This window comes from Lepidochelys kempii, chromosome 1, assembly GCF_965140265.1.
Source record: "Lepidochelys kempii isolate rLepKem1 chromosome 1, rLepKem1.hap2, whole genome shotgun sequence".
NCBI classification, from domain to species: Eukaryota; Metazoa; Chordata; order Testudines; family Cheloniidae; genus Lepidochelys; species Lepidochelys kempii.
In genome coordinates, this window is record NC_133256.1 from 223468898 (window position 1) to 223493557 (window position 24660).

Genomic DNA, 24660 nt, shown 5'->3' on the forward strand with positions numbered 1-24660 from the left:
GGCCTACTCATGATATTTTTGAATTCTTCTATAAAACCATAATTCAAAAATTGTAGTTTCTTTATTATACATTATTTGAACGTCCATGTTTCACAGTTGTCATAAATACAAAACAGAAGGGTAACCACCTTTCTGTATACAGTGCTATAAAATCCCTCTTGACCAGAGGCAACATCCTGTTACCTGTAAAGGGTTAAGAAGTTCAGCTAACCTGGCTGGCACTTGACCCAAAGGACCAACAGGGGACAAGATACTTTCAAATCTTGGTGGGGCGGGGGAAGGCTTTTGTTTGTGCTCTTTGTTTACATGGTTGTTCTCTCTTGGGACTGAGAGAGGCCAGACAGAAATCCATCTTTTCCAACCCATCCTAATCCAAGTCTCCACTATTGCAACCAGAATAGGTAAACCAGGCAAGGCGGATTAGTTTATCTTTTGTTTTATGTGAATTTTCCCTGTGTTAAGAGGGAGGTTTATTCCTGTTTTCTGTAACTTTAAGCTTTTGCCCAGAAGGGGATCCTCTGTGTTTTGAATCTGAATACCCTGTAAAGTATTTTCCATCCTGATTTTACAGAGATTATTTTTACCTTTCTTTTTCTTTAATAAAATAATTCTTTTAAGAACCTGACAGATTTTTCCATTGTTCCAAGATCCAGGGGTTTGGATCTTTTTTGATTTTTGTAACCAATTGGTTAGGATATTATTCTCAAGCCTCCCCAGGAAAGGGGGTGTGTAGGGCTTGGGGGATATTTTTGGGGGGGAAGACATCTCCAAGTGATCTCTTTCCCTGTTCTTTGTTTAAAACACTTGGTGGTGGCAGCATACTGTTCAAGGATAAGGCAAAGTTTGTACCTTGGGGAAGTTTTTAACCTAAGCTAGTAAGAATAAGCTTAGGGGGTCTTTCATGTGGGTCCCCACATCTGTACCCTAGAATTCAGAGTGGGGAAGGAACCCTGACAACAGCTATAATTTAAACACAGATCAAATATAAGTTTTTAGGAGAAGTGACAAATCTGAAGACTAAATTCTGACTCAGATGTTTATTCTTCCACAATGTCCCTTTTGCTCTTGATATTATGGTGTTGCTTTCAGTTTTTGATCTTCCATCTTCTGTAATGATGCTTCCTAAGTGGTAGTACTTTCTCACTTGATGTACACTTGTGTCACTCACGGCAATCTTGCATGTTTTTCCAGGCTCCTCACACAGTAGCATAGTTTTTAACTTGACCCATTCAACTCTAGACCACATTCATATATAAATCTCTGCTAACTTCAAAACCAACAAACATTCTTTTGAATCAGCCAACTTCACTGTCATCTGCACAGCAAACATTATTCACCATTTTTCCATTCACCTTAATACCATCTTCTGTTTCTTCAATTAATTTCAAACACTCGCTACAAACGTTGAACAAAATCCGTGAGTGGTAGATTCTGTCAAATGCTTTAGGGAAGTCAATGAAACACACGTATACTATTTTCCCCATTTCAAATGATCTTTCTAGTATGAGCTTTAAGTTCATGAAGTCATTTATTATGGCTTTCCATGTTTGAAGCTGTATTGCTGTTCGTGTATTTCATTATCAATCTTTTCTTTTATACAATCTTGAACAACTCGCAAGAGTCTCATGTGACACGAGGCTGATTGTTCTTTTTTGGGATTTGAATACAAAGTGAGATTGTAAAATCTTCCGGCTATTCTGTCTCAAACATTCTTCATTATCTCTGACAGGGCTTTAAAGCCTTCATCCCCTATTCTTTCGAACAATTCACATGACAAGCTATGCTTTTCCATTCAGAAGTCCTTGTACTGATGCTATGATTTCTTCACCCATTTTTGGTGGGCTTACTTGACTGGTCTCTAGTTGAGGTTTTTCACAATATAATTCCTTGATATATTCTCCCCATCTCTCATTCTTGTCTTTAAGGTCTGTCAAATAGTGTCCACTTTTGTCCTTAAGGGACATATTGATTACTTTTCTTCTGTAATCAAAGACTCTTATCTTTTGATATATCTCACTTTATTTGTTCAATTTCTGTGCATTTCTCATTCAACCATTTAGACTTTGATAAAGAATAAATGCAGATTAGCATTTTAGTCAATCTCTGGTGTTTCTCTTTTTCTGATGTCGATCTTCGTGCTTTTACTTTCCTTCTTTCACCCATCAGAGCAAAAATTTTATCTGTTATCCAAGGGTTTTTCTTAGCTAGTAACTTCTTTCCTACATGTTTATCTGCATTAATTATCTTGCTGTAAAAAACACCGTTTCAGCTATGCAAACAGCCTATTTTGATAAAAACAATTACACCAATGTTGGTACAAAAACTGTACATAGACCAAGGCCTCAATACAGCCATCGATACAGCCTAAGTCAACACTGTCCCTCAGAGACAATTCACGTCCAAAATGATGCTAGCTAAGCTAAAGCACAAGCAGACAGATAGCTGTGGCAGGGATGGTGGTGGTACTCTGTGTGTGTCCATAACTGAAAGCTAGTACACATTGAAACAGGGTATGAGTTTGAAGTGCAGCAGCCATTCCTGACCAACTCCATGCGTGAACAGCCTTATTCAGGAACAAGAGCACCATGTTCCTGTTTAGCTTAACTCACTGAAACAACTGTGCATGTAGACAAGCCCTAATTTCGTTAGAGATAATAACAGCTGTTTGTGGAAGGCAAGACAGAAAGTGATTGATGAATATTTTCCTTTTGATGCTTCTTCTTACATTTGAGCAGATACCCTTAAAATGGCCATGTAACCCTTTGTATGTCTGAGAGATGGGTATTTTAAAATGATTCTCTTTTTATTTAAGACCATTTTGTGTCAGATGATGAGTTTTTGAGGAACTGTAAATTCACCGCCCTACTTTGTCAAAAGAAACATCCTCTCGCAAAACTCAGGAGCAAAAAGCACTTGCCATGGTGCACTTAGTCAAGGTGACACCAAAAAAGGGACCTGACTATGGTCATGTGGTCAGTAAGGCCTGAGGAAAGGTGGCTGGCCCTTAGAGGTAGGACAAATAGAGGACTGAAGGTTACAAGCATTTGAGGAAAGTTAAGGAGGTATTGTCAAACAAACAACACTTCTGTCAGAAGCAGTTTACCTACTTTAAAACAAACAACAACTAAACTTTACCAGTATGGAGAAGAGAGAGTGTATTCCCTCTAGCTTGCAAACATTGTGCTTTTTGCTGTATGCTATATATTCTCTTTCACCATTTCCTCTCTATAGTCAGTTAGGCCTAGTCTATACCACAAAACTGAACTACCGATGACAGTGGGTGGGGCTCATCTTGCTTTGTCCTAGTCTATATTTGTATCTAAGTCATATTTAGCCCGCCAGTTCAACTATACCAATTGCTGGCACTCACTGTCAACAATGGGTCAGTTTAATACTGTACAGGGCCCATGTCTTGCTTCACATTTTATTTAAATTGAGGGACTTCCTCTGTACCCACCTCCTCTCCAAAGCAGATATACAGCAACAGGAGAGGGGGGAAAACAAAAAGTAACAGGAAAGTAAGTTGTAAAACCACACAGATTGGCAGAGGGACTCAGGGCCCTGAAACTACTTAAGTGTTATGACAAAAACAGAAGTGACTGGTCAGCTGTCCATATCTTCAGGTTGTACTAGAGAAGACCATAATAAAGAGGCTAGTGAGAGCTGCGCGTTCCAGTACTGAACCAAGACCAAGGCACTATATTTTTACAAACTAAGGTATTATGAATCAAATGAAAGCATCATAATCATTAAGTCGAGTGGTAGCCATGCCACCTACCCTGCATAAAATAAACCCATCTACAGAAAGTGAAACTGCGTCAGAAGCCAGTTGTACAGTCTACCAGTCCTTCAAATTAGTTTGACACTGGCCCTTGCATTCTAATGGCCAAAAGAATGACAAACTATTTGAATTAATGCACTGTAATGTCATTAAATTGGCAATTTAAATAAATTCTGGATTTATGTGAGCTGAGTCACCAACATCTGCAAGTACCTTTACATCTTGCATAATAGCTGGCTTTATATCTTCACTCACCAAAGTAGAAAAAGGGATTTTTTTTTTTATATGGCTCCCATGGTATTTTGGACTCAGCACATCATGAAAACACAGCAGTTCTCCAAAACAGCCCATGAATCACATTTATTATCCAGTTCATATTGTGGGGTTTCTTAATCTTGAGCCAATAGGACAGCAACAAAACAAGGTCACTGTTTATGGGGAGCCGGTACAAATTAATCACCTGCTCATCAAACTCTCCACCCTGTTGATACTAAGTGCATTTGGTCTTGGTGACACCACTTACTCTTGTCAAAAGCAACATTCCCAAATGTGTTGCACTATGCTTTGGGCTGGGTTATCCACCATGGATTGGTTATTGACAGACATGCTGTTCTAAGAGCTCTCTCTCACTTGCACTGTACCTTAACTTCTGAAATCTGTATGGTCTTATGACCATTGACAACACTGTAAGTATGCATATAAGAATAATCCAGTTGCAAGCTTCAAGGTGTATGCTGCTTGCATCAGAAATTAATTTCCTTCCCATGTGTGCCATTGCTTAACTGACCAGGTGAGTGATTCTCAAACATTGGCTTAGTGGTAACCCATGCTCCATGAAGCCTTTTTTGCTGGTCTCCACATTGAATCACTTTGAGAATTAACCAACTGCGGTTAACAGGCACTGGGAGAGAAGGAGGGTCCACAAGAGATTCTCTCACAAAATGGCACTCAGTAAAAACAAGAAAAGTTTGAGAATCATACTGGGCAGGTGCATTAGAAGTGCAGGTCAGCATACATTTGCCTGAAACATCAGGAACTGGACACTACATGAGGCAGGATACTGGTCCAATGATCTAGTCTCATATGGCAAAGCTTTTACCAGTAAGGTTTAGGGTGTCCATTGCTCAAGCCAAGAGGATACTCAAACACGCACAAATACACACACACACACACACACACACACTTACTTCCCTTTAAAGTTTCCCTTTGAAAGAAGAACCTAAGGGATTACTGCAAATGACTTAAGGTGATCTATAGCAAGCACTGCTATAGCTGTTGAGCTAGTCCTGGTTCAACCCCAGCTATCTCCCTCTTTGACAGAAGCATGCACCTATTGTACAGCATACCTCTTTGATTCGTTTCACTAGAGCATTCTGATCAAAGGCAACAGCTTCTGCACACTGATGAAGGTGATCTTGGTATCGGAGGCACAGCTGTAACACTTGCTGAGAGTCCAGCTTCTCCAATTTGCTGTTTGTAGGGGAAGTCTGCCCACTGAGCAGTCCTAGAAGAGATGGGCAATAATGGAATTAATCTGACTGCTTAAACAGCAACTAATACACAACTGAACTATGAAAGATCAGCAGTGGAACAAACCTGCCAAAAAGAAATAATGCAGTATGTAAATAATGCAGTAGACAGAAGTGCTAAAACAGGTACCTCTAACCATACCCAGCAAGGACCCTTGACGCACCTGAAACACATTCTAAGTGCGGCAGCACAACTTCAGAAAACGTGATTTGCTGGTGGTGGGTTACCTAAGAATTTAAATCCCCTTCCTTCCTCCTCATCCAGTTTCCCACCTTTAATAATTCCCCCAACATTTTCAAATTGTGGAAGGGGAGGAAAGATGGTAAGCTTTGAAATGTTCCCAAAAGGTCATCAGATTCGGACTATTTTGGACCAAAAAGATAGTACTGCCAACGACAAGAGTTCCCACGTCACGAGTCAGGCCTCCACAAAGAAAAGAATGAGTTGAAATCTTCTTTAAAAAAAGGAGGCAGGGGCCTGTATTTTTTGTTTGCGTTCTGCTTTTGAGACTCCAGAATGCTACTGAGTCACATTTTCAGGCTTTCCTACACAATCCTGAAGACCAGAAATTCACTGTTTTCTTTAAATGAAAGTTGAGATTCTCACCTAATCACATGACTCCAGGGACTGAGACTCATGATAAAAATGCAAGTTGGCAACACTGGGAAAGCAACTTCCAGAGTTGTGGGGCCCTTATAGAGAATGCTCTTCTAAGCAATCCCATATTATTTTTATCAAAAGGAGTCGAACTTGAGACCCTCTTCTGATTTCCACTGTGGCAGTTTGATATAAAACTTTTTTTTTTAAGTTATAAGGAAGAAATGATACTAGTACTACTAAGCTCCTCCTTGTACTACTTCCTACTGTTTTGTTCTAGTTTTCCTACTGGTTTAGTTAAACTTTTTCCTTGTTCAGGCTAAGCACCATCTGAACCTTCTAGCACTAGAGCTGCAATAGGCAAATACCACAAAAAGTTTTCCAATAATATCTGTCAGAGCTGCTAAATAAATTTAGTTTGACTGCATTTGCATCCCTTGTGTGCTCATTGCCTGTGAATATTCACAGGCATTCTAGTTTACTGGCAGGAATATCCACTGAAAAAACCAAACAAACACAGAAGGCAGATTTCAAATTGATAATTGTGAATATTTTGAATCAGAAACTGCTTCTAAGAGTCCACCCAGCCAGGAAATTGAAACAATTCTATATGACCAATAGCTGGATTTTCAAATATCAAATACTTGTCAGAAAATGGTTTATGACCAAGCTACAGATCAAGAATCAACTTGTTTGACAAATAAACTTGAGGAAAAAATACATCTGGTTACAGATCAGTCACAATCAGAAATAAAAGCATTCATTCTACTAAATTTGCCATCAGGTATTTAATTAGCTCAATTTAGGAGCATCTATTAGAGAAAAAGTTCCACAACAGAGGTTCCCTCAACTGAGTCTAGTTTCTCTCCTCCCAAAATCATGCTTCCCTCACCACACTGCCTGTCAGAATTCATCCTTTTATCCCAACTCTGTGCCCAATACAGGTGCCTGGGTTGATAAAAACTAAACGTTTGTCACTGAAACCGTATTAACACTGTGAGTAATGGTCTTTGTCATTTACTTTCTGAAAGACAAACCAACCTCAGGTGAAATCCTGGTTCCACCAAATTTAACGGAAAAACTCCCATAGACTTCAGTGGGGCAAAGAGGATTTAACCCTTGATTCTCGAACAGTAAAGCTCATGCATAACTTTAATCTCACTGAAGCGGATGGGATTCCTTATGTGTGTGACTTCAAGCATTTTTAGGGTTTTGCTGGATCTGTTTAACTCCAAACTTCTCAAAAGTAATGAGAGCAAGCATCTCATGACACAGAACTAGGAAAAAGTCTGACTAGCACAGTCAGCTTGTGTCTTACTGGATGTTCACACAGTCACAACATAGTATTCCCCATCCTAGATCAGACCACTGGTCATTGAGGTGCCATCCTGCTCTTGGAAGCAGCCAAAAACCCTATGCCCCTGGCCAATTAATTTCATTTACATTTATTACTACTCACTCACCAACCTCCAACCAGCAGAGGAGAAGCTACATGTCATTTAGGATATTGAAGTTTAACCTTAAAGTTTTGTGTAGGTATTTGGGGAACTCTTCAAGCTGTTTGTTGGAATTTGCAAAGATAGCTAGGATAAAGATTGCAACATGGGTAATATGTTCCTTTATGGCTCTTAAGCTTATAGACATAAAATCTTGTACCGTTCCGTACTGTGAAAAGCAATTAAAAGACACTTAAAATATAAGAAACAGCCTGTAACTCACTACCCAGGATATCATGGGCTGAAGTGAAAGTGGAGGAATGTTAACTGTTCAAATAGAGTTTTATTTATTAAAACAATACATCATAGAATCATAGTGTTAGAAGGGACTGCAAGGGTCATCTAGTCTACCCCCAAGTGTGTTTCATCACTGGTTGAAATACAATCCAGCACCAATTTATGAGGTAGCAATAAAAAACAAGTAGTGTAAATCAGTTCAAGAAGAGCTGGATGCTATTTTTTGAGGAGGTGGGGATGGAATTCAGCGCCTCTCTAGGATTTCTATACTCAGGTTGATGATGTGTGCCATTATAAGTAAATTTAACTCACATGGAAATCTTCCATCCATCTGAAAAACAACCAGAGTTAGTACTAACAGGCTGAAACGGGCACGTGATGTTCTCTGTTGGACTTCGAGGTTCCATAAGCTATAAAATGATCAGTTATTTATTGTTTTTAAAAACTTTCTGACTACTGCTATGGAATTTGTGCTATGAATATTAATGTTTCATTAATTCACTGCATTTTCAGCAAGTTATTAACTTCTAAATTGCTTCAAGAGAGCAGATTATGTTCACAGTAAGTCACCTTAATTCTTCATGGAAGAGACCGTAAACACTCTGGGTTTACAAGGGTTTTGCATGGCTGAAGGAGGAATACTGGGAGTTCCAAGGCCAAGATTTTCCAGAAGTGACTAGTGATTTGGGTGTCCAATCTGAGACATCTTAATTTTCAAAGGGAAGGGATGCTCTGAACTTTCTAAAGGGCAAGCCTCTTTTAAGGTCTCTCTTAAATCTCTAGTTACTTTTTAAAGGCCTGGCCATAAGAGTTTGCCATAAGGCTTCCAGTAGGAAAGCTCTTAAGTTTTAATACAGCTTGGGCCCCAGGAGATAGGATGTTTGGCACATAAGGTGCTGCAGCTTGTCCTGAAAGACAGGTAGGGGTGAGACATATGGAAAGTGCATCATGACTAAGGCTACGATTTAGTCATGGAATCCGTGACTTCCAGCAACCTCCATGACTTCAGCCTGCGGCGGTCAAGAGCTGCAGGGTCCCCCGCCACCTCACAGCTCCTGGCCACTGCGACTGGTGGGGGGACCACCACACAGAGCACCTGGCTGCCGTGGCTGGACCTCCAAAGCTGTGGGCAGCAGGGGTGCACTGCTGAGCTCAGAGCACCCCAGAGCTCCAAGCCGCCACGCAGCTGCCCTGCTGCAGGTGGTGTGGGGACCCGCAGATCCCCATTTTGTCAGATATTTCTAGTAAAAGTCAGGGACAGGTCACGGCTTCCGTGCATTTTTCTTTACTGCCCGTGACCTGCTTGTGACTTTTACTAAAAATATCTGTGACAAAATCTTAGCATTAGTCATGACTAACTGGAAAGAAAGGGGAAGTGGGTTACAGAGAAGCAAGGAGCAAAACACTGGCATGAGGGAAAAGGACTACAGCAGGGCTGAGGAGCTGTAGTGTATGGACGCAAAATGTCTTGGCAATTGCTACCAATACACATTCTTAGCTTTTCAAACTGTACTGCAAAATAAATAAAGGCAGACCGCACTACACGCCTGCCAGAGAGGACCAAGAGGAGTCAGCCTCTATGTTCCTTACTAAACAACACACAACCATGAAGGTGATGTTCCGCAGTTATTGGGGCAAACAGATGGGAAATCACATTTCAGCTGCTAAACGGCACTTTAAAAAAAAAAAAAATGTGGCATGCCTATAAAAACACCATATATCACTAGTAGGCTAGCTGACCCACAGACTTGACAAAGCTCTCATTGTTTTCATATTCCTTGGCAAAGCAGAGGCATGTTAAAACCATTTCCCTCCTAGTTAGTCATCATCTTGCTGGTTCCAGTTTATAGTTTTACAGTTTACAGTTACAACAAATCACATCCTATTGAGCAGAAGAAAGCTGTTAATACGAAACCATTTCTATGAAGCCAGAGGAACAACAGAGGAGAGTCTCGAAGAGATCCTTATAACACCACTACTGTAAACGTATGTGCATAACACGTTAACCAATTACAGTAACATTCAACAGATTTAAATAAACGATCCTGAGAAGAATCAGCTCACTTTGCAGGCTGAAAAGCAATTACTGTATTTTCACTTAGTTATATTTCCTGGCATTTTGTTAATCCCAGTCCCAAGCAGACATGACAAAAAGGAATCAACACTTTTACTGCTGACATTTTATATATTACAGAATACACAATATTAGGGACAGTACACAATGGTGTGGCCTGATTATGAAGATTTTAATCAGCATGAGAGCCTGAGATGCACACATTACTCATAAAAGAGGAAAGCTCCTCAGGAGCTACACAAGGTGTTCCAACAAGTGCCAGATATTTTACAGAAAAGCTATGTTAGAAGCATTTTGTGGCATTCTATTTTCTAACATTAATGGCACTATTTGTTATCTCCCTCCTTGAGTTAAGCTAACCTTCCTTCATGTCATGAGTCCAACTGCACGAACCCCAAGAGTCAGGAAAATTAAAAGCAACACACTAGAAATAGGTTTCAGAGTGGTAGCCGTGTTAGTCTGTATCAGCAAAAAGAACGAGGAATACTTGTGTACTCCTTAGAGACTAACAAATTTATTTGAGCATAAGCTTTCATGGGCTAAAGCCCACTTCATCAGTTGCATGCAATGGAAAATACAGTAGAAAGAGAGAGAACATGAGAAAATGGGGGTTGCCATACCAACTCTTCAATGCCCCTCTGCCGTGTACATTGGCCAAACCGGACAGTCTCTACGCAAAAGAATAAATGGACACAAATCAGATGTCAAGAATTATAACGTTCAAAAACCAATTGGAGAACACTTCAACCTCCCTGGACGCTCAGTTACAGACCTAAAAGTCGCAATTATTCAACAAAAAAACTTCAAAAACAGACTCCAAAGAGAAACTGCAGAACTGGAATTAATTTGCAAACTGGACACCATTAAATTAGGCTTGAATAAAGACTGGGAGTGGATGAGTCATTACACAAACTAAAAACTATTTCCCCATGCTAATTTTCCCCCTACTGTTACTCACACCTTCTTGTCAACTGTTTGAAATGGGCCATCCTGATTACCACTACAAAAGTTTTTTTCCTCCTGCTGCTAATAGCCCACCTTAATCGATTAGTCTTGTTAGAGTTGGTATGGCAACCCCCATTTTCTCATGTTCTCTGTATATTATCTTCCTACTCTGTTTTCCACTGCATGCATTCGATGAAGTGGGCTTTAGCCCATGAAAGCTTATGCTCAGATAAATTTCTTAGTCTCTAAGGTGACACTAGAAATAAGTTATCTAAAACTAGTATAACGTCACCGTCTTAAAGTTCACTATCTCAGTATTTATCAGGACTAGAAACAAAAGGCTGTGTCTCATTGGAAAGGGCATCAATCCCAGTAGTACCCATTTCTAGCCGTGGTGGTACACAAAATACTTTATTGTTAACCTGTATTTGGCCTAGTACTGAAGACTGGTGGCAGGCTCCATAATCACTTGGTTGCAACAAGCAATAGCAGGCTTTTCTAAAAATGCATCCCTTTGTAGAGGGCCACACAGGATATGCCTCACTTATGCCTTTGAGAAGCAGGCTTCAAGCATTACATAGGCCTTTTGTTAAGTCCTCTGAATTTCACCCTGAGCACAATTAGGCAAGACCTGCTACAGTTGCGGACATTGCTGCACAAACTAAACGGCTATGGATCCTACCACCTATAGTCAATTCCTAGCACACAGCCCCACAAACACCCCTTCTCTTCCTGCTTAGCTGCTTCAAACTGCTCCAGCACAGCAATTTCTCCCAGTGTCCAGGTGAACAAACCAGCTTTGATGGACCCACTCAGTATGTCCCCAGCAGCCTTGAGTCCCATTTCTTGATCAATATGACCTGAACCAGATTGGAGACAGTGGACTTGCTGGTAAATGGGGATATTGGAGCCTTTTGTCTCTACTTTAAATTATTTTAAAGCCTAACTTAGTGAAAGAAATAGCGCTCTGTGTGTGTGTGGGGGGGACGGGACAGGGGAGTCGGTTGTTTTTAAATACTTCCAAACGGACAAGAAGTCTGGTTTGCAGAAATTATAAATACTGTGAATTTAAATAGTATTCTTCATCCATAAAAGGTTCTCCGAATGGAAGAACCTCAAAATGCTAGGTTTTAACCAATTTTAAAGACAGGAGAAATGGCCAGACTGTCCAACTTCTTTACTTCAATAATTGTTGCAGACACAGGTAGAATGCACCAAAACTTGTCTCACTATGCTTTGGAAATCCCTGCGTTCCTTCCAGCTCTCAGACAGACCCTGGACAGATGAACATTCATGTAGCGATGGAAAAAATTGTACATATTGAACAATAAAACATTACAGCTTTCAGTAGGATCTGAGAATCTACTGATCATTACTTACCTTGAAAACCAAGTTACTAAATCTAAGGCCATGTCTACACTACAAAATTATGTCAACCTAACCTTACATTAGCATACAGCCACCACAGTTATTAAATCACTTGTATGTGTGCGTGCGCTTGGCTCCTCTGATGGTGGTGCACAACCTCACCAGGAGCACTTGTATCGATTGTATTTTCAGCGTGGGGCATTGTGGGATGGTTCTTGAAAGCCAGTAATAGTCGATGTAAGCAATTGACCTAATTACATTGACCACGCCAATGTATGTGGTCTACGCCATTTGGGGAGGTAGTGTTACTAAACCAGCATAGAGAGGTGCTTAAGTTGGCGGGAGCCAAATTTCAGTGAAGACACTTACACAGCTAGATCGACGCAAGGCAGATTACATTGACCTAACTATGTAGCATAGAGCAGACCAAAGGCACTAAGAATGGCAAGATATCACACTTTAACCCACTGCTGATTATGTAGAAGTCTGTAAGCTCTTGTTACCAACAAATTTATCTTAAAAGTGTAATTTTAAGAGATCTTGTAATAAAATATGCATTCGGTCATGATCGCACAGGTTTTGAACTTGGGTCCTCAGCAAACTGTTGCTTCCCTGCTCCCAGCCAGCAGCTCATTATTAACCAGCTGAGCAGGAGAGAGTATGAAACCTGAAGTTACATCAGGAAGGGCTTCTTTCCTCGGCCTGACTGAAGGTACACCATGAACTTCGATTGGCCAGAGCTTCTTATTTAAACCCAAAGAGAGGCACAGGAATTTGTCCGCACAAGTGGGCTGCTACACTGGACCTTGCCTTCTTACCAGATTCCTTGGCCGACTCCTTGCCCATGGTCTCTGACTCTAATTCTGACCCTTGGTTCAACTCCCTGATTCTGATTCCAGCTCCAACCACTAAACCTGGCCGCCTGCATCTCGGCCCTGACACATCCATTCTAGAATAAAATTTGGCTTTATACTGCATGTATTTTCAAATGCTTTGCGGTTGGATAAGGTAGTGCAATGACTATAGGCAAACTGTGCAGTCATTATGTGAGCAACAACAGCTTATTCACAGCCAGGAACATTTAACACGTTTTTTACTGTGACCAGGAATGTTGGCTAGAACAGCAGTTTCTAACCCTCTCCAGGGCGGCTTTAGCATGGTTCAGTTGTACCTAGAGAAATCATGATATCAATAAACAGGCAAACATTTCTCCCAGCCTGGTGCAGAGGGAAGGCCCCAGGGCTGGAGGCAAAAGAGGGACTAGAGAATGAGCCCCCTCCGCAATCACCATGCAGTGGTAGCTCCTGTCCCACAGGGCTGGGCTTAACTTCCTGCTCTGGATGTGGTGACCTGGCACAGAGGGTTGCAACGGCACTCAGGGCTGGCCCTGTTGCCCCTCTGCACTGGGATGGGATTAGGGTTGCAATGCTGGGGCAGCCGGTGCTGTTGTAGATGGTCAGTGCCCCTCTGGCAGGTTAGCATAGTGCACCCATTGAAACAGGGTACCCCAGCCCTCTTGTTGAAAAAGCACCTTGTGATCTTTAACTTCTGCAGTTGTAGCCCCCCAAAGATGGGCAGAAGGGAAAAATTGTCTCATGTCTCTCTCTCTTTTTTTTTTTAAAACAGGTGACAGCTCTAACAGTGGAGCACCAACACCCGCTCACTGTCAACAGTATGCTTCAATGCTGTCACTGTAATGTCTAAACCTAAGACCACATCCTAGTACACGGTGAGAACACTGCCATTGAGGAACCCCTCATTTTCCCCTCCCCTTCCCTCTCCCGCTTCTTCCCTAGAAGTTTCTGAGGACCAGATCACTATGTGATCTTTACATATTCTGCATTATATTAAAGCACCACCACCACCCCAGACCTCCGCCTAACAAGACTGTGGAAGCCACATTAAGTAGTTTATAATTAGTTATTTGGAACAATTTCACTAAAAGGGAATCCAATTACAGATTACTCGGTCTTCCTCCCAGGATGGCATGTGCTACACCTACCTGATACATCTTGTCTTTATTTAGGCCCCAAACCTGCAAAGATTTGTATGTGATTAATGTTATCCACCTAGGTAAATAGGCCTACAGTAGAAATAATTAATGTAAAATTAAGCATATACATAATCTTTGCAGGATCAAGGCCTTAGTTTTTCAGTTCCTTGAAGCAAGGACTACTGCCTCTTATTTTATGTCTGTAGAGTACTTAGCACAATGGGACCCCCAACTCATTACTATAAACGAAAAATATTTTAGCGATGCTGTAGATGTACAGAATTTTAAACTCCCACATTTAAACAATGGTAACGCTTCACCATTTGGATTATTGGAATCCTTCTACTTCTATAATGATTAGAAAAACAAAAACATGAATAACGAGACTGAATACTTCATAAGTCCAGTATACAGTCACTATATACATCTCTGTGCACATGCAGACTGTTGAATGGTTTGCACCATGGAAAAGTCATCAGCAGTTGCCAGAACTTTGGAAAACGTTGTGTCAACAAATACCCTTCTTTTGAAGCTACAGGTAGGGGAAAAAAAAAACCCGCACAATAGTCTGATGGCACACACATAGCTGTCGCAAAAAGAAAAGGAGTACTTGTGGCACCTTAGAGACTAACCAATTTATTTGAGCATGACCTTTCGTGAGCTACAGCTCATTTCATCGGATGCATACTGTGGAAACTGCAGAAGACATTATATACACAGAGACCATGAAACAATACCTCCTCCCACCCCACTCTCCTGCTGGTAATAGCTTATCTAAAGTGATCATCAAGTTGGGCCATTTCCAGCACAAATACAGGTTTTCTCACTCTCCACCCCCCCACACACAAACTCACTCTCCTGCTGGTAATAGCCCATCCAAAGTGACCACTCTCTTTAAAATGTGTGTGTTAAGCCAGCCACACAAACAGCCAAGCTGCTGCCCAGTCCAGCTCCATGTTGATTCTCCACTTCTGGTGCACAGAGGTGGTTTACAAAGGGTGTTTTCTTCTACATATTTGCAACAGTGTATGTCCCACTTCCTGCCACAGACTTGAAAATATAAAAATAAATCTAACACTGAAAAAAATGGTTGAGAGAGCCACATGGAAAAGTGGCAAGATGTTCACGTGATAGAAACAGAACCAACAAGCTTCTTTTATTTTGCAGGAAAGTATCTTTAAAACGCATCAAAATTGATCAAAAACCTATTATTATTATTTGTATTACAGTAGCACTTAGAAGGCCGCAGCCAAGACCAGAGCCCCATTATTCCAAGTACTATATAAATACACAGGGAAGGAGAAAGAAAACGTGACTATCCTCGTAAAACGGATGGGGAACTGAGATACAGGGAGATAAGGTGACTTATCCAGTGTTGCACAGGAACAGCTGTAGTGGAGCCAGGAACAGAATCCAGATTTCAATGTCCCTGTCCAAAGCCTTAACCACAAGACCATCCCCTTTGCCTCTCCAGTACTTGATAAAAAACCCAGCTAATTAGTCTTATTATCAAACTACTGAGAGCTCATTGGGGCTAACCAATGATGATTGTAGGCAAAAGGATAAGGCTATGTACATTATTGGTATGTCAACAGCAGTTATTAACAGAAGAGAAAAATTATTAGAGGGTCCTTGTTTTCAAGATGAAATTTAGACTAATCTCTGCCTCTACACTGCAACCAGGAGTGTAATTTACAGCACACACATATATATATCTGTGCTAGCTTGCTAAGAACTGCAAGGAGAACACAGTGGTACAGGCTTCACTACAGGTATGTCTATACTGCAATAAAAACATGGGGCACCAAGTCATGAGCCCGGGTCAACTGACTCGGGCTCACAGGCCTCAGGGCTAAAAATTGCAGTGTAGATGCGCAGGCTGGAGCCTGGGCTCCGTGGCCCTCCTCTCTCACAAGGCCTCAGAGACCAGGTTCCAGCCCAAGGCCAAACGTCTAAACTGCAATTTTTAGCCCCACAGCCCAAGCCCTACGAGCCTGAGTCAATTGACCAAGGCCAACCACAGCCATGCCCACTGGCCTTTTATTGCAGTGCAGTTATACCCTACAAGCCCACCTGTTCACCTTAAGGTACATCCATGCTTATGCAGTCCACACCACTGCATTTTCACTGCTATTTTTAGCAAGCTACCAAGAGTACAGTTAGCACAAATATGTCTGCAGGAACTGCAAATTACAGTGCCAACATAACTTAAGACAAAGATATGATTGTTAGGGATAAATAGGAGAGAACATTTACGGAAACACTGCCAAATAAGTTAGGACTAAACACTGACTTGCCTTGAGTGTCATAGGAGTTCATTCCACAATGTCCGCAATGCAGTTTAAATTCACACGATGGTCAGAAGAAGGACTGAGGTACAGGTTACTCACTCTGAGATTCAGCTAGTCTAGTATTTGAGTTTGCACTTTAATTTTTCTGAGACGCAAGCTACAGTTTAAAAAATGGCAGGGAAATTGTGGAGCTAAAAATTACAAGAATGTCTGAAAATTTGCTTAAGCTAGAAATGTATCTATTTGTACCTCCTGGCGGGAACAATGTCTATATAGATTTAACTATTTTTACAACATTTTCCCCTGAACATTTTAATGCTACACATATTTTTTTTTAAATAAGTTACATTTTAAATCCTCCTTCTTCCTCCAAAAAATTGTCATGAAGGTCTCAGCCCCTTAAAATTAACCTATCATAATAATGATAATGCTAGCTAGCTCTTATGCAGCACTTTTCGTTGTTAGACCTCAAAGCACATAACAAAGGTCAGTATCATAATACCTATGTCACAGAAGGGGAAACTAAGGCAAATGGAGGAAAGTGACTTGACTGAGGTCACCCAGCAGGAGAGTGGCAGAGCCAGGAACTAAACCAAGGTCTCTCAAGCCCCAAACCAGTCCCCTATCACACTGCCACCCCATCAAGGTTCTGAAGACTTCCTGATGCAGTCCGGTGTGAATGAAGAGGGGAAAGACCTCCGACTTTAAGTGAAATGGCCAGATCTGCTAAAATGCCACAAAGATCTTAGATTTATCCTCATTGGGGTGAGAGGGAGGAGGAGAGGGAGGGGATTATTAACATTCATTCTCAAAACCATCTTGGAATTCTTGTGGGAAGCTCTTTCAGTTTGCATGTCCAATTATTTCCCTTACCAACTGTGGGCAGGTGAGCAACACAAGCCTTGAATCTGGAGAGCAATGTAAAAAGTGCATGTAAAAAAGTCTTATCAGGACCAGTTTGTTACATAAGGTGCAGGACCAGATAACTGGGTTTGGTCATGGTTGTTCTCTCATTTAGCTGCCCTGACATAAATCAGTCAACAGAGTTGATCATCCCATCGTCCTGCATGTCCCATTCCTGTCTTTAGCAGTTGCTCAGACTTGATGCTTCAGAGGATAACAGAAATACCCATTAAAGTACTTCACAATAATAGTGGGGTACATGAGTGGAGAAAGAGATCTCTACATTGTTTTCTTATCATCCTTTTAGAAGGGTCTACCTTATATGTCTAGGTCTCTCTTTTCTATTAGGGTTTGTCAAAAATCTTTCTGCCCTGCCCTCATAAATTTGCTATGCAGTAATCTCTGATCTATTCTTATAAGTATCAAATCCTCCTTATTTAGCGTTAGATTGTGGATCTGTCACTAGCCATGTGTAGGGAGCAGTATGTAGTTTCAGTGCCCCAGGATCAACCAGAGACGGAAATATGAGAATCATAATTCTGTCTCTGGTTATGTCATAGTATGGACAGGGGGGAATTAGCACCAGTCCTTTACCTGGGGCAGATTACTTTTCTCTCCACATCAGATCACTTTTGGATGGGAGCCCCCCAGAGTCAATGCTCCACACACTCTCTGTGAAGGAAGCTGCATAGCAGCCCCATGGAGGTTACCGTCCCCATAGCTATATTATATACAATACAGGTAGTGCACAGAGGAATGTTTTATGCATGTTAATTCCCTGGCACTGGGAGAGCCAATATCTTGCCCATGGTGCTGGGAAGGTTTTGAATTTATCATTTTCAAATGTCTTTCATTGTTTTAATATATGTATTACAGAAGACATTTTAAAAGTCTTCTACAGCTATAGTTCATGGCCACTCTTCTCTGTTGCCTTTCCTATAAACTTTATTCCGCATTCCTGACTTTATTTTGTAAGTGCCCCCATTTCCCAATCTCAATAAACTTCATCACGCTTGACTTCCTGTGAATCATTGTCTGAGTTCCTCTGTTTCTTCCCATTATTCACACACACACACTCACCCAGGCTCTTCCTCTGACTTGATTCTCTGTCTTAGGTTCTCTAACAAGAGCATTAAAAGGAATTTGGCCATTACCTCAGGACGTTCATGTCTCCACACAGCCTATAACCAACTTAACCAAGATTCACAGATGTTGCCCCCTTTGGGAAAAGACAAGGATGCAGTCAGACTTGATCGCTTAAAAGATGCTTTGGTTTGGTGATATGTACTCCGCCACTTAGCTTTTGTATGCATATTGAAATATATCTTCGTTTTCTCTATTTAGTAATATTTTTCCTAGATGGTCACCCGGTAGGTCTGTTAATGGAAGCAGAGACAGCGGAAATTAGAGTACTGGCAGTTTGCACGAGGAGTACTAGGAAGAGTAATTTAAGCCCATTACTGGTACATTACATGTATTCAGTAAAATACAAAGAAGAGCAGCAGCAATTTGTAAATGCTACAAGCCTAGCTGGCATTTTCCATTTTAAACCCTTTTTACTCTACAGCAATTTAACACTCAAGCACTTCCATTTGTGTCATGAGCTACAGCTTTATGCACAGATTTCATTCGGATGACAGTCTATTTATTAAAAAAAATTGGTTAAAAGGGGAAGTTACTCACCTTGCAGTAACTGACATTCTTCGAGATGTGTGTCCCTGTGGGTGCTCCACTCCAGGTGTCGGTGAGTCCCGGCGCCGTTGATCGGAGATTTTCGGTAGCAGTGCCTGGTCGGGACACAGGCGCTCAGTTGGTATCTCCCGTCTCGTTGGAATCTTCCTAAGCGCCTGCGTCCCGCACCCCCCTCAGTTCCTTCTCTACCGTGGAGCGATTATACTAGTACTCCAAAGTAGAGGGAAGGAGGGTGAGGAGTGGAGCACCCACGGGGACACACATTTCGAAGAACTTCAGTTACTGCAAGGTGAGTAACTTCCCTTTCTTCTTCGAGTGCTGTCCCTGTGGGTACTCCACTCTAGGTGAATGTGTAGCAGTACCCACTATGGTCGGTGGGACTTTGGAGATGCGGCAGTGAGAGTACTGTATGGCTTACTATGGTGTCTGCCGTGGTATCTTGCATGATAGCATAGTGTTTGGCAAACGTGTTTTCAGATGACATGTAGCCGCTCTACAGATGTCAGAAATGGGTATGTTATGCAGGAAGGCAACAGATGTTGACATAGCTTGAGTGGAATGAGTTCTAATGCCTTCGGGCGGTTGAATATTTTGAATACGGTAAGAGGATCTGATGCAGTCAGAGATCCACTTGGACAGACATTGTTTAGAGACAGCCATTTTAATCTTTCGGTGATGGAGACAAAGAGTCGTGGAGATTTACAAAATGGCTTAGTCCTGTCTATGTAAAAGGCGATTGCTCACCTGACATCAAGAGTATGCAGGGATGCCTCGTGTGGAGTCTTGTGAGGTTTGGGATAAAAAGTAGGCAAGTATATCGGTTGGTTAAGGTGGATACTAGGGAGAAATTTATGATGTGGTCTCAGAATGACTTTGTCTTTGGAGAAGATCGTGTAGGGAGGATGGGCCATCAGGGCACTTATTTCACCTAATCTCCTTGCTGATGTTATTGAAACTAAGAAAGCTACCTTCATGGACATATGGAGAAGAGAGGAGGTAGCCAAAGGCTCGAATGGAGGTTTCATGAGAGCGTGAAGAATGAAGTTAAGATTCCACGTAGCTGCTGTTGGGTAAATTTCAGGGTAGAGATTTTGCAGGACTGTGAGAAATCATTTTTTGGTGGGGTGGGTAAAGAGTGAATAATCTTCTAACAGGTCGTGGAAGGTGGTAAGCACCTGGTGTACTTTGATGGAACTGAGAGAAAGTCCGTCCTGTTTTAGTCTCAAGAGGTAGTCTAGAATGTTAGGGAGGGTCACCGTATTGGGCGTTAAGTGATTATGTGAGCACCAGAGGATGACATGCTTCCACTTCTGCACATAAGTTTTATGAGTGGAGTCTTTTCTACTGTGCAGGAGGACATATCGGACTTGCTCGGACCAGGCTAGTTCATGGGTTTGGAACCATGAAGGAACCAGGCTGTCAGGTGGAGCTTTTGGAGCTGGGGGTGACGAACCCGTCCGTTGTCCTGGGAAAGGAGATCTGGCCTGTTGGGGAGAGCCTGTGGATGACGGGAGGTCATGCGGAGTAGGTAAGGATACCACGTCTGTCTCGGCCAAGCCGGGGCAATAAGGATGACCCAGACCTTGTCGTCTACGATCTTCCGAAGAACCCTGTGTAGCAGAGGGATTGGCGGGAAGGTGCAGAGGAGAGAGTTGTTCCACGGGATGAGGAACGTGTCTCCTAAGGATGCAGGTCCGAGTCCCTCTCTGGAGCAAAACAGCCGACATTTCCGATTCTGGGGTGTGGCAAAGACGGGGTGATGGGGTGCCCCAGAAGGAGAAGAGCTGTTGACGTATTGCGGGATGCAGTTCCCATTCCTGTTCTGTCGAGAAGTTCCTGCTGAGTGCATCGGCAGTAGTGTTGTGGCAGCCTGGTAGGTAGGAAGTAATTATTTGTACTTGATGTTGTATGCACCAACTCCATACTCGGATGGTTTCCATGCAAAGGGAATGTGATCGGGCTCCCCCTTGTCTGTTGATGTAGTACATACATGCTATGTTGTCTGTTAAGACTCGAATAGATTTGTTCTTTATGAGGGGAAGAAAGTGAAGGCATGCTCATCTCATTGCTCTGAGCTCTAAGAGATTTATGTGTAGGTGTGTCTCTGATGCGGACTACCGGCCTTGTGCCCTGTGTCCCCCTAGATGCACTCCCCAACTGATTAGGGAAGCATCCGGGGTGAGTGTGAGCATTGAGGATAGTTGCTGGAAGGAAACCCCCGTGCAGATGTTTTCTGGTCTTGTCCACCAATGTAGGGAAGCTAGAACATTGGGAGAAGGAGTTAGCCGCGTCCCTAAGGTGTGTCTGTTGGGTTTGAAATTGGAATTGAGCCATCCCTGAAGACATCTCATGTGTAGCCTGGCATACTGGACCATGAAGGTGGTGGCTGCCATGTGACCAAGGAGCTGTAGACAGATTCTTGCCTGTGTCCTGGGACGAATAGAGAGTGTGGGTATGAGCTGCGTGATAGCAAGGAATCTGTGATATGGGAGCAAGGCTCTGCTCTGGATTGAGTCGAGATGAGCGCCGATGAACTCGATCTGTTGTGTAGGTGTCAGGGTGGATTTTTGGACATTTATTTGGAGGCCTAGGCTGTGAAAGAGGGAGATGGCAAAGCGGGTAGCCTGAAGTGTCTCACCATAGGAGTCGCCTTTGACGAGGCAATCGTCCAGGTAGGGGAAAAGCGTGATCCCATGTTTGTGGAGGTGAGCCACGACCACGGCTAGAGTTTTGGAAAAGACTCTCAGTGCTGTGGAGAGGCCAAAAGGAAGAACTCTTTATTGAAAATGGTCGTGACCAATTGTGAATCATAGGAAGTGTCGGTGAGCTGGATGAATTCATATATGAAAATAAGCACCCTGTATGTCGAGGGCTGTGAACCAGTCCCCTTGATCCAGTGCAGGAATTATTGTGCCCAGTGTGACCATCTAGAATTTTTGTATCCTCACAAATTTGTTCAGTTGGCGCAGATCTAGTATAGGCCTCCATCCCCTGGTCTTTTTCTGGGTCAGGAAGTAATGGGAGTAGAACCCTTTCCCTCAATGCTGAGTCGGCACACGTTCCACTGCGCCTAGCTGGAGAAGGTGAGCCACTTCTAAGCGAAGTAGGTGCTCGTGAGAGGGGTCCCTGAAGAGGGAGGGAGAAGGGTAGGAGGATAGGATATGAAGGGATAGAGTAACCGGACTGAACTATTTCAAGGACCCAGCGATCTTGTGTAATATGCTGCCGGGCACATTGCAAACTGTGGAGGCGGTGGCCAAATGGGCAAGTAGGTTGTGGAATCAAGGGGCAGTCGTTTTGACCAACATTTCAAAATTGTTGTTTATTCCTGGATGGGTGGGAGGTGGATGCTTGAGCTTGATTTTGTCTGTGCTTAGGTGGTCTACAGCAATTCCTATTTATGTCACATGGTTTGGGTTGAGGCCAATAATACTGTTGTGTGCGTGATCTTTGGTAAGGTTGGTATCATTGTCTCCTGTGAAGAGATGGGTGAATACTGAGGGTGCGCAGTGTCGCTCTAGAATCTTTCATAATGTGAAGTAGTTCATCGGATTTTTTTGGAAAACAGTTTGTCTTTATCAAAAGGGAGGTCCTCCACTTTGGTCTGCAGATCTTTAGGGATGCCAGATGCAGAAATTCATGAAGATCTGCGCATAACCACAACAGTTGCAGTAGTACAGGCTGCTGTGTCTGCCGTGTCTAAAGAGGCTTGTAGGGCCGTTCTGGAAATCAATTGGCCCTCGCTCAGAATTGATTTAAAGTCCGCTCTACTATCCTCTGGAATGTAGGAGGCAAATTCAAAAAGTTTATTGTAGTTATCAAAGTCGTAGCTGGCGAGGAGTGCAGAGTAGTTTGCAATCCTGAATTGAAGAGTGGAGGATGTGTAAACCTTGTGTCCCAAGACGTCAAGGCATTTAAGGTCCTTGTCTTGCGGGGTGGGCCGATATTGTGGCTGTTTCGTCCTTTGTGCGACTGCATCCGTGACGAGAGAGTTCGTTTGTGGGTGAGAAAATAGGAAGTCAGCATCCTTAGCAGGAACATAGTATTTACATTTGGCCTTTCTGCAGGTAGGTAATAAAGAAGCTGGAGGTTGCCAGAGAGTGTCAGCTGGTTCCAGGAGAGCTTCATTTATAGGGAACGCGATCTTTGCGGGAGCAGAGGGTTGAAGGATTCTGAGGAGTTTGTGTTGTGTCTCCTGAACTTCTTCTAGGGGGATGTCTTGACTGAGTGCCACCCTCTTGAAAAGCTCTTGAAATTGTTTACAGTTGTCCACGTTCTGTGGAGGCTCTGTCTGGAGCAGATAGAGAATTCGGGTTCGGTGAGTCAGGATATGGTTCATAGCTCACATTCTCAGGAGGGGGTTCAGGTACTCTAGAAATGGACGGAGCTGGAGATCGAGGCACAGAAGAAAGCAGTGGTATCGTGGAAGAGGTCTGAGGATGCGTGGTAGGAGGATGTGGCCAAGGGTACCACTGGGGCCAAGTGTAAGAGAACCCAGGTGCCGTCCATGGGGGGTGAAGTAGGGAAACGGAGGCTGGTAACTGATGACCGTAGCCTGAGGTGGAAGAGGGTCTGGTGGAGGAGGAGAGGCAGGTGGGGAGAACTCCGCCTGCTGCTGTATATCGGGTTTGCTGTCAGGTAGCCAGTTCAGGTGGTGAGAGCGGCTGCTCGAAGAGTGAGCCCTGTGTACCCAGGAGTGGAGAGTTAAGCTCCGGTGGCACTGATAAATCACATTCAGTGAGGAACTGCTGCTCCTGCTCCCTGGGCTGCGCTGAGCCGGGACTGTGCTCTAGCGCATTAGCATTGGAAAGTGAAAGTGTCAGCGGTGCCGCGGGTCTGTTGGAGGTGCCCTGCAGGGGGTCTGCTGCTGGTGCCGGGGCAGGCTCGGTGCCGACGTTCAGAACGCGCAGGCGGCACCTCGACTATCTTTAGCGCTGAGGCGCTCAGTGCCGCGGAGACCTTCCCGGTACGGGAGGTCGGGTTTCTACCTCTGCGGTCTGTGGGAGCCACGGCTGAGGCTTTAGAAAGATCTGTGGTGCCCCCCTGTGGCGCTGTCAGCACAGAGGGTAAGGATCTCGCGGGAGACTCTTTACCCTTGTTGGAGTCTCTCCTATGAGACTGCTGTGCTTCTTGCCTCTGCTCCAGAGAGGGTGAAGCAATGCTCCCAACTGGTTCGGAGCATGTAGGAGCGGGTTTAACTTTCCCCATCTCCGAGAGGGGCTGCAGGGATTTTTCCATCAGATGCATTTTAAATCGCAGGTCCCTGTCTCGCCGAGCCCTTGACTTGAGGCTTGTACAGTGGAGGCACTTTGCAGGGATGTGGGTTTCCCCGAGGCAGTTCACACAATGTGAGTGCCCATCGGACCATGGCATGGAGTCCTGACAGGAAACACACTTTTTGAATCCTGAAGCCCCTGGCATTGTGAACTAGAAATAGCAGGGGAGCGTGTCTCAGGAAGGAAGGGAAACAACTGGGATGTAACTAATAACTATTTCTATATTCTATTCTTTGATACTTTTTTTCCTACAGAGACCAGGGAAGAGAAGTAGCACTGCCCCGAGCCCCGTTTCCAGCTGGGGATGGTTGAGAAGGAACTGAGGAGGGTGCCGTACGCAGGCGCTCAGGAAGATTCCAGCTGAGCGCCTGCGTCCCGACCAGGCACTGCTACCAAAAATCTCCGATCAACTGTGCCAGGACGCACCGACACCTAGAGTGGAGCACCCACAGGGACAGCACTCGAAGAAGAACCATT

General features: G+C 43.3%; 1 protein-coding gene across 1 annotated transcript in view; it reads right to left on the reverse strand.

Annotated features, from left to right (window-relative positions):
- The window catches only part of BORCS5 (BLOC-1 related complex subunit 5), a 131847-nt gene that overhangs the window by 29652 nt on the left and 77535 nt on the right, over window positions 1-24660 (reverse strand). Inside the window, exon 3 of the mRNA XM_073315644.1 lies at window positions 5128-5285. Coding sequence (XP_073171745.1) covers window positions 5128-5285 — 158 coding nt within the window. The remainder of the gene's footprint in view (window positions 1-5127; window positions 5286-24660) is intronic.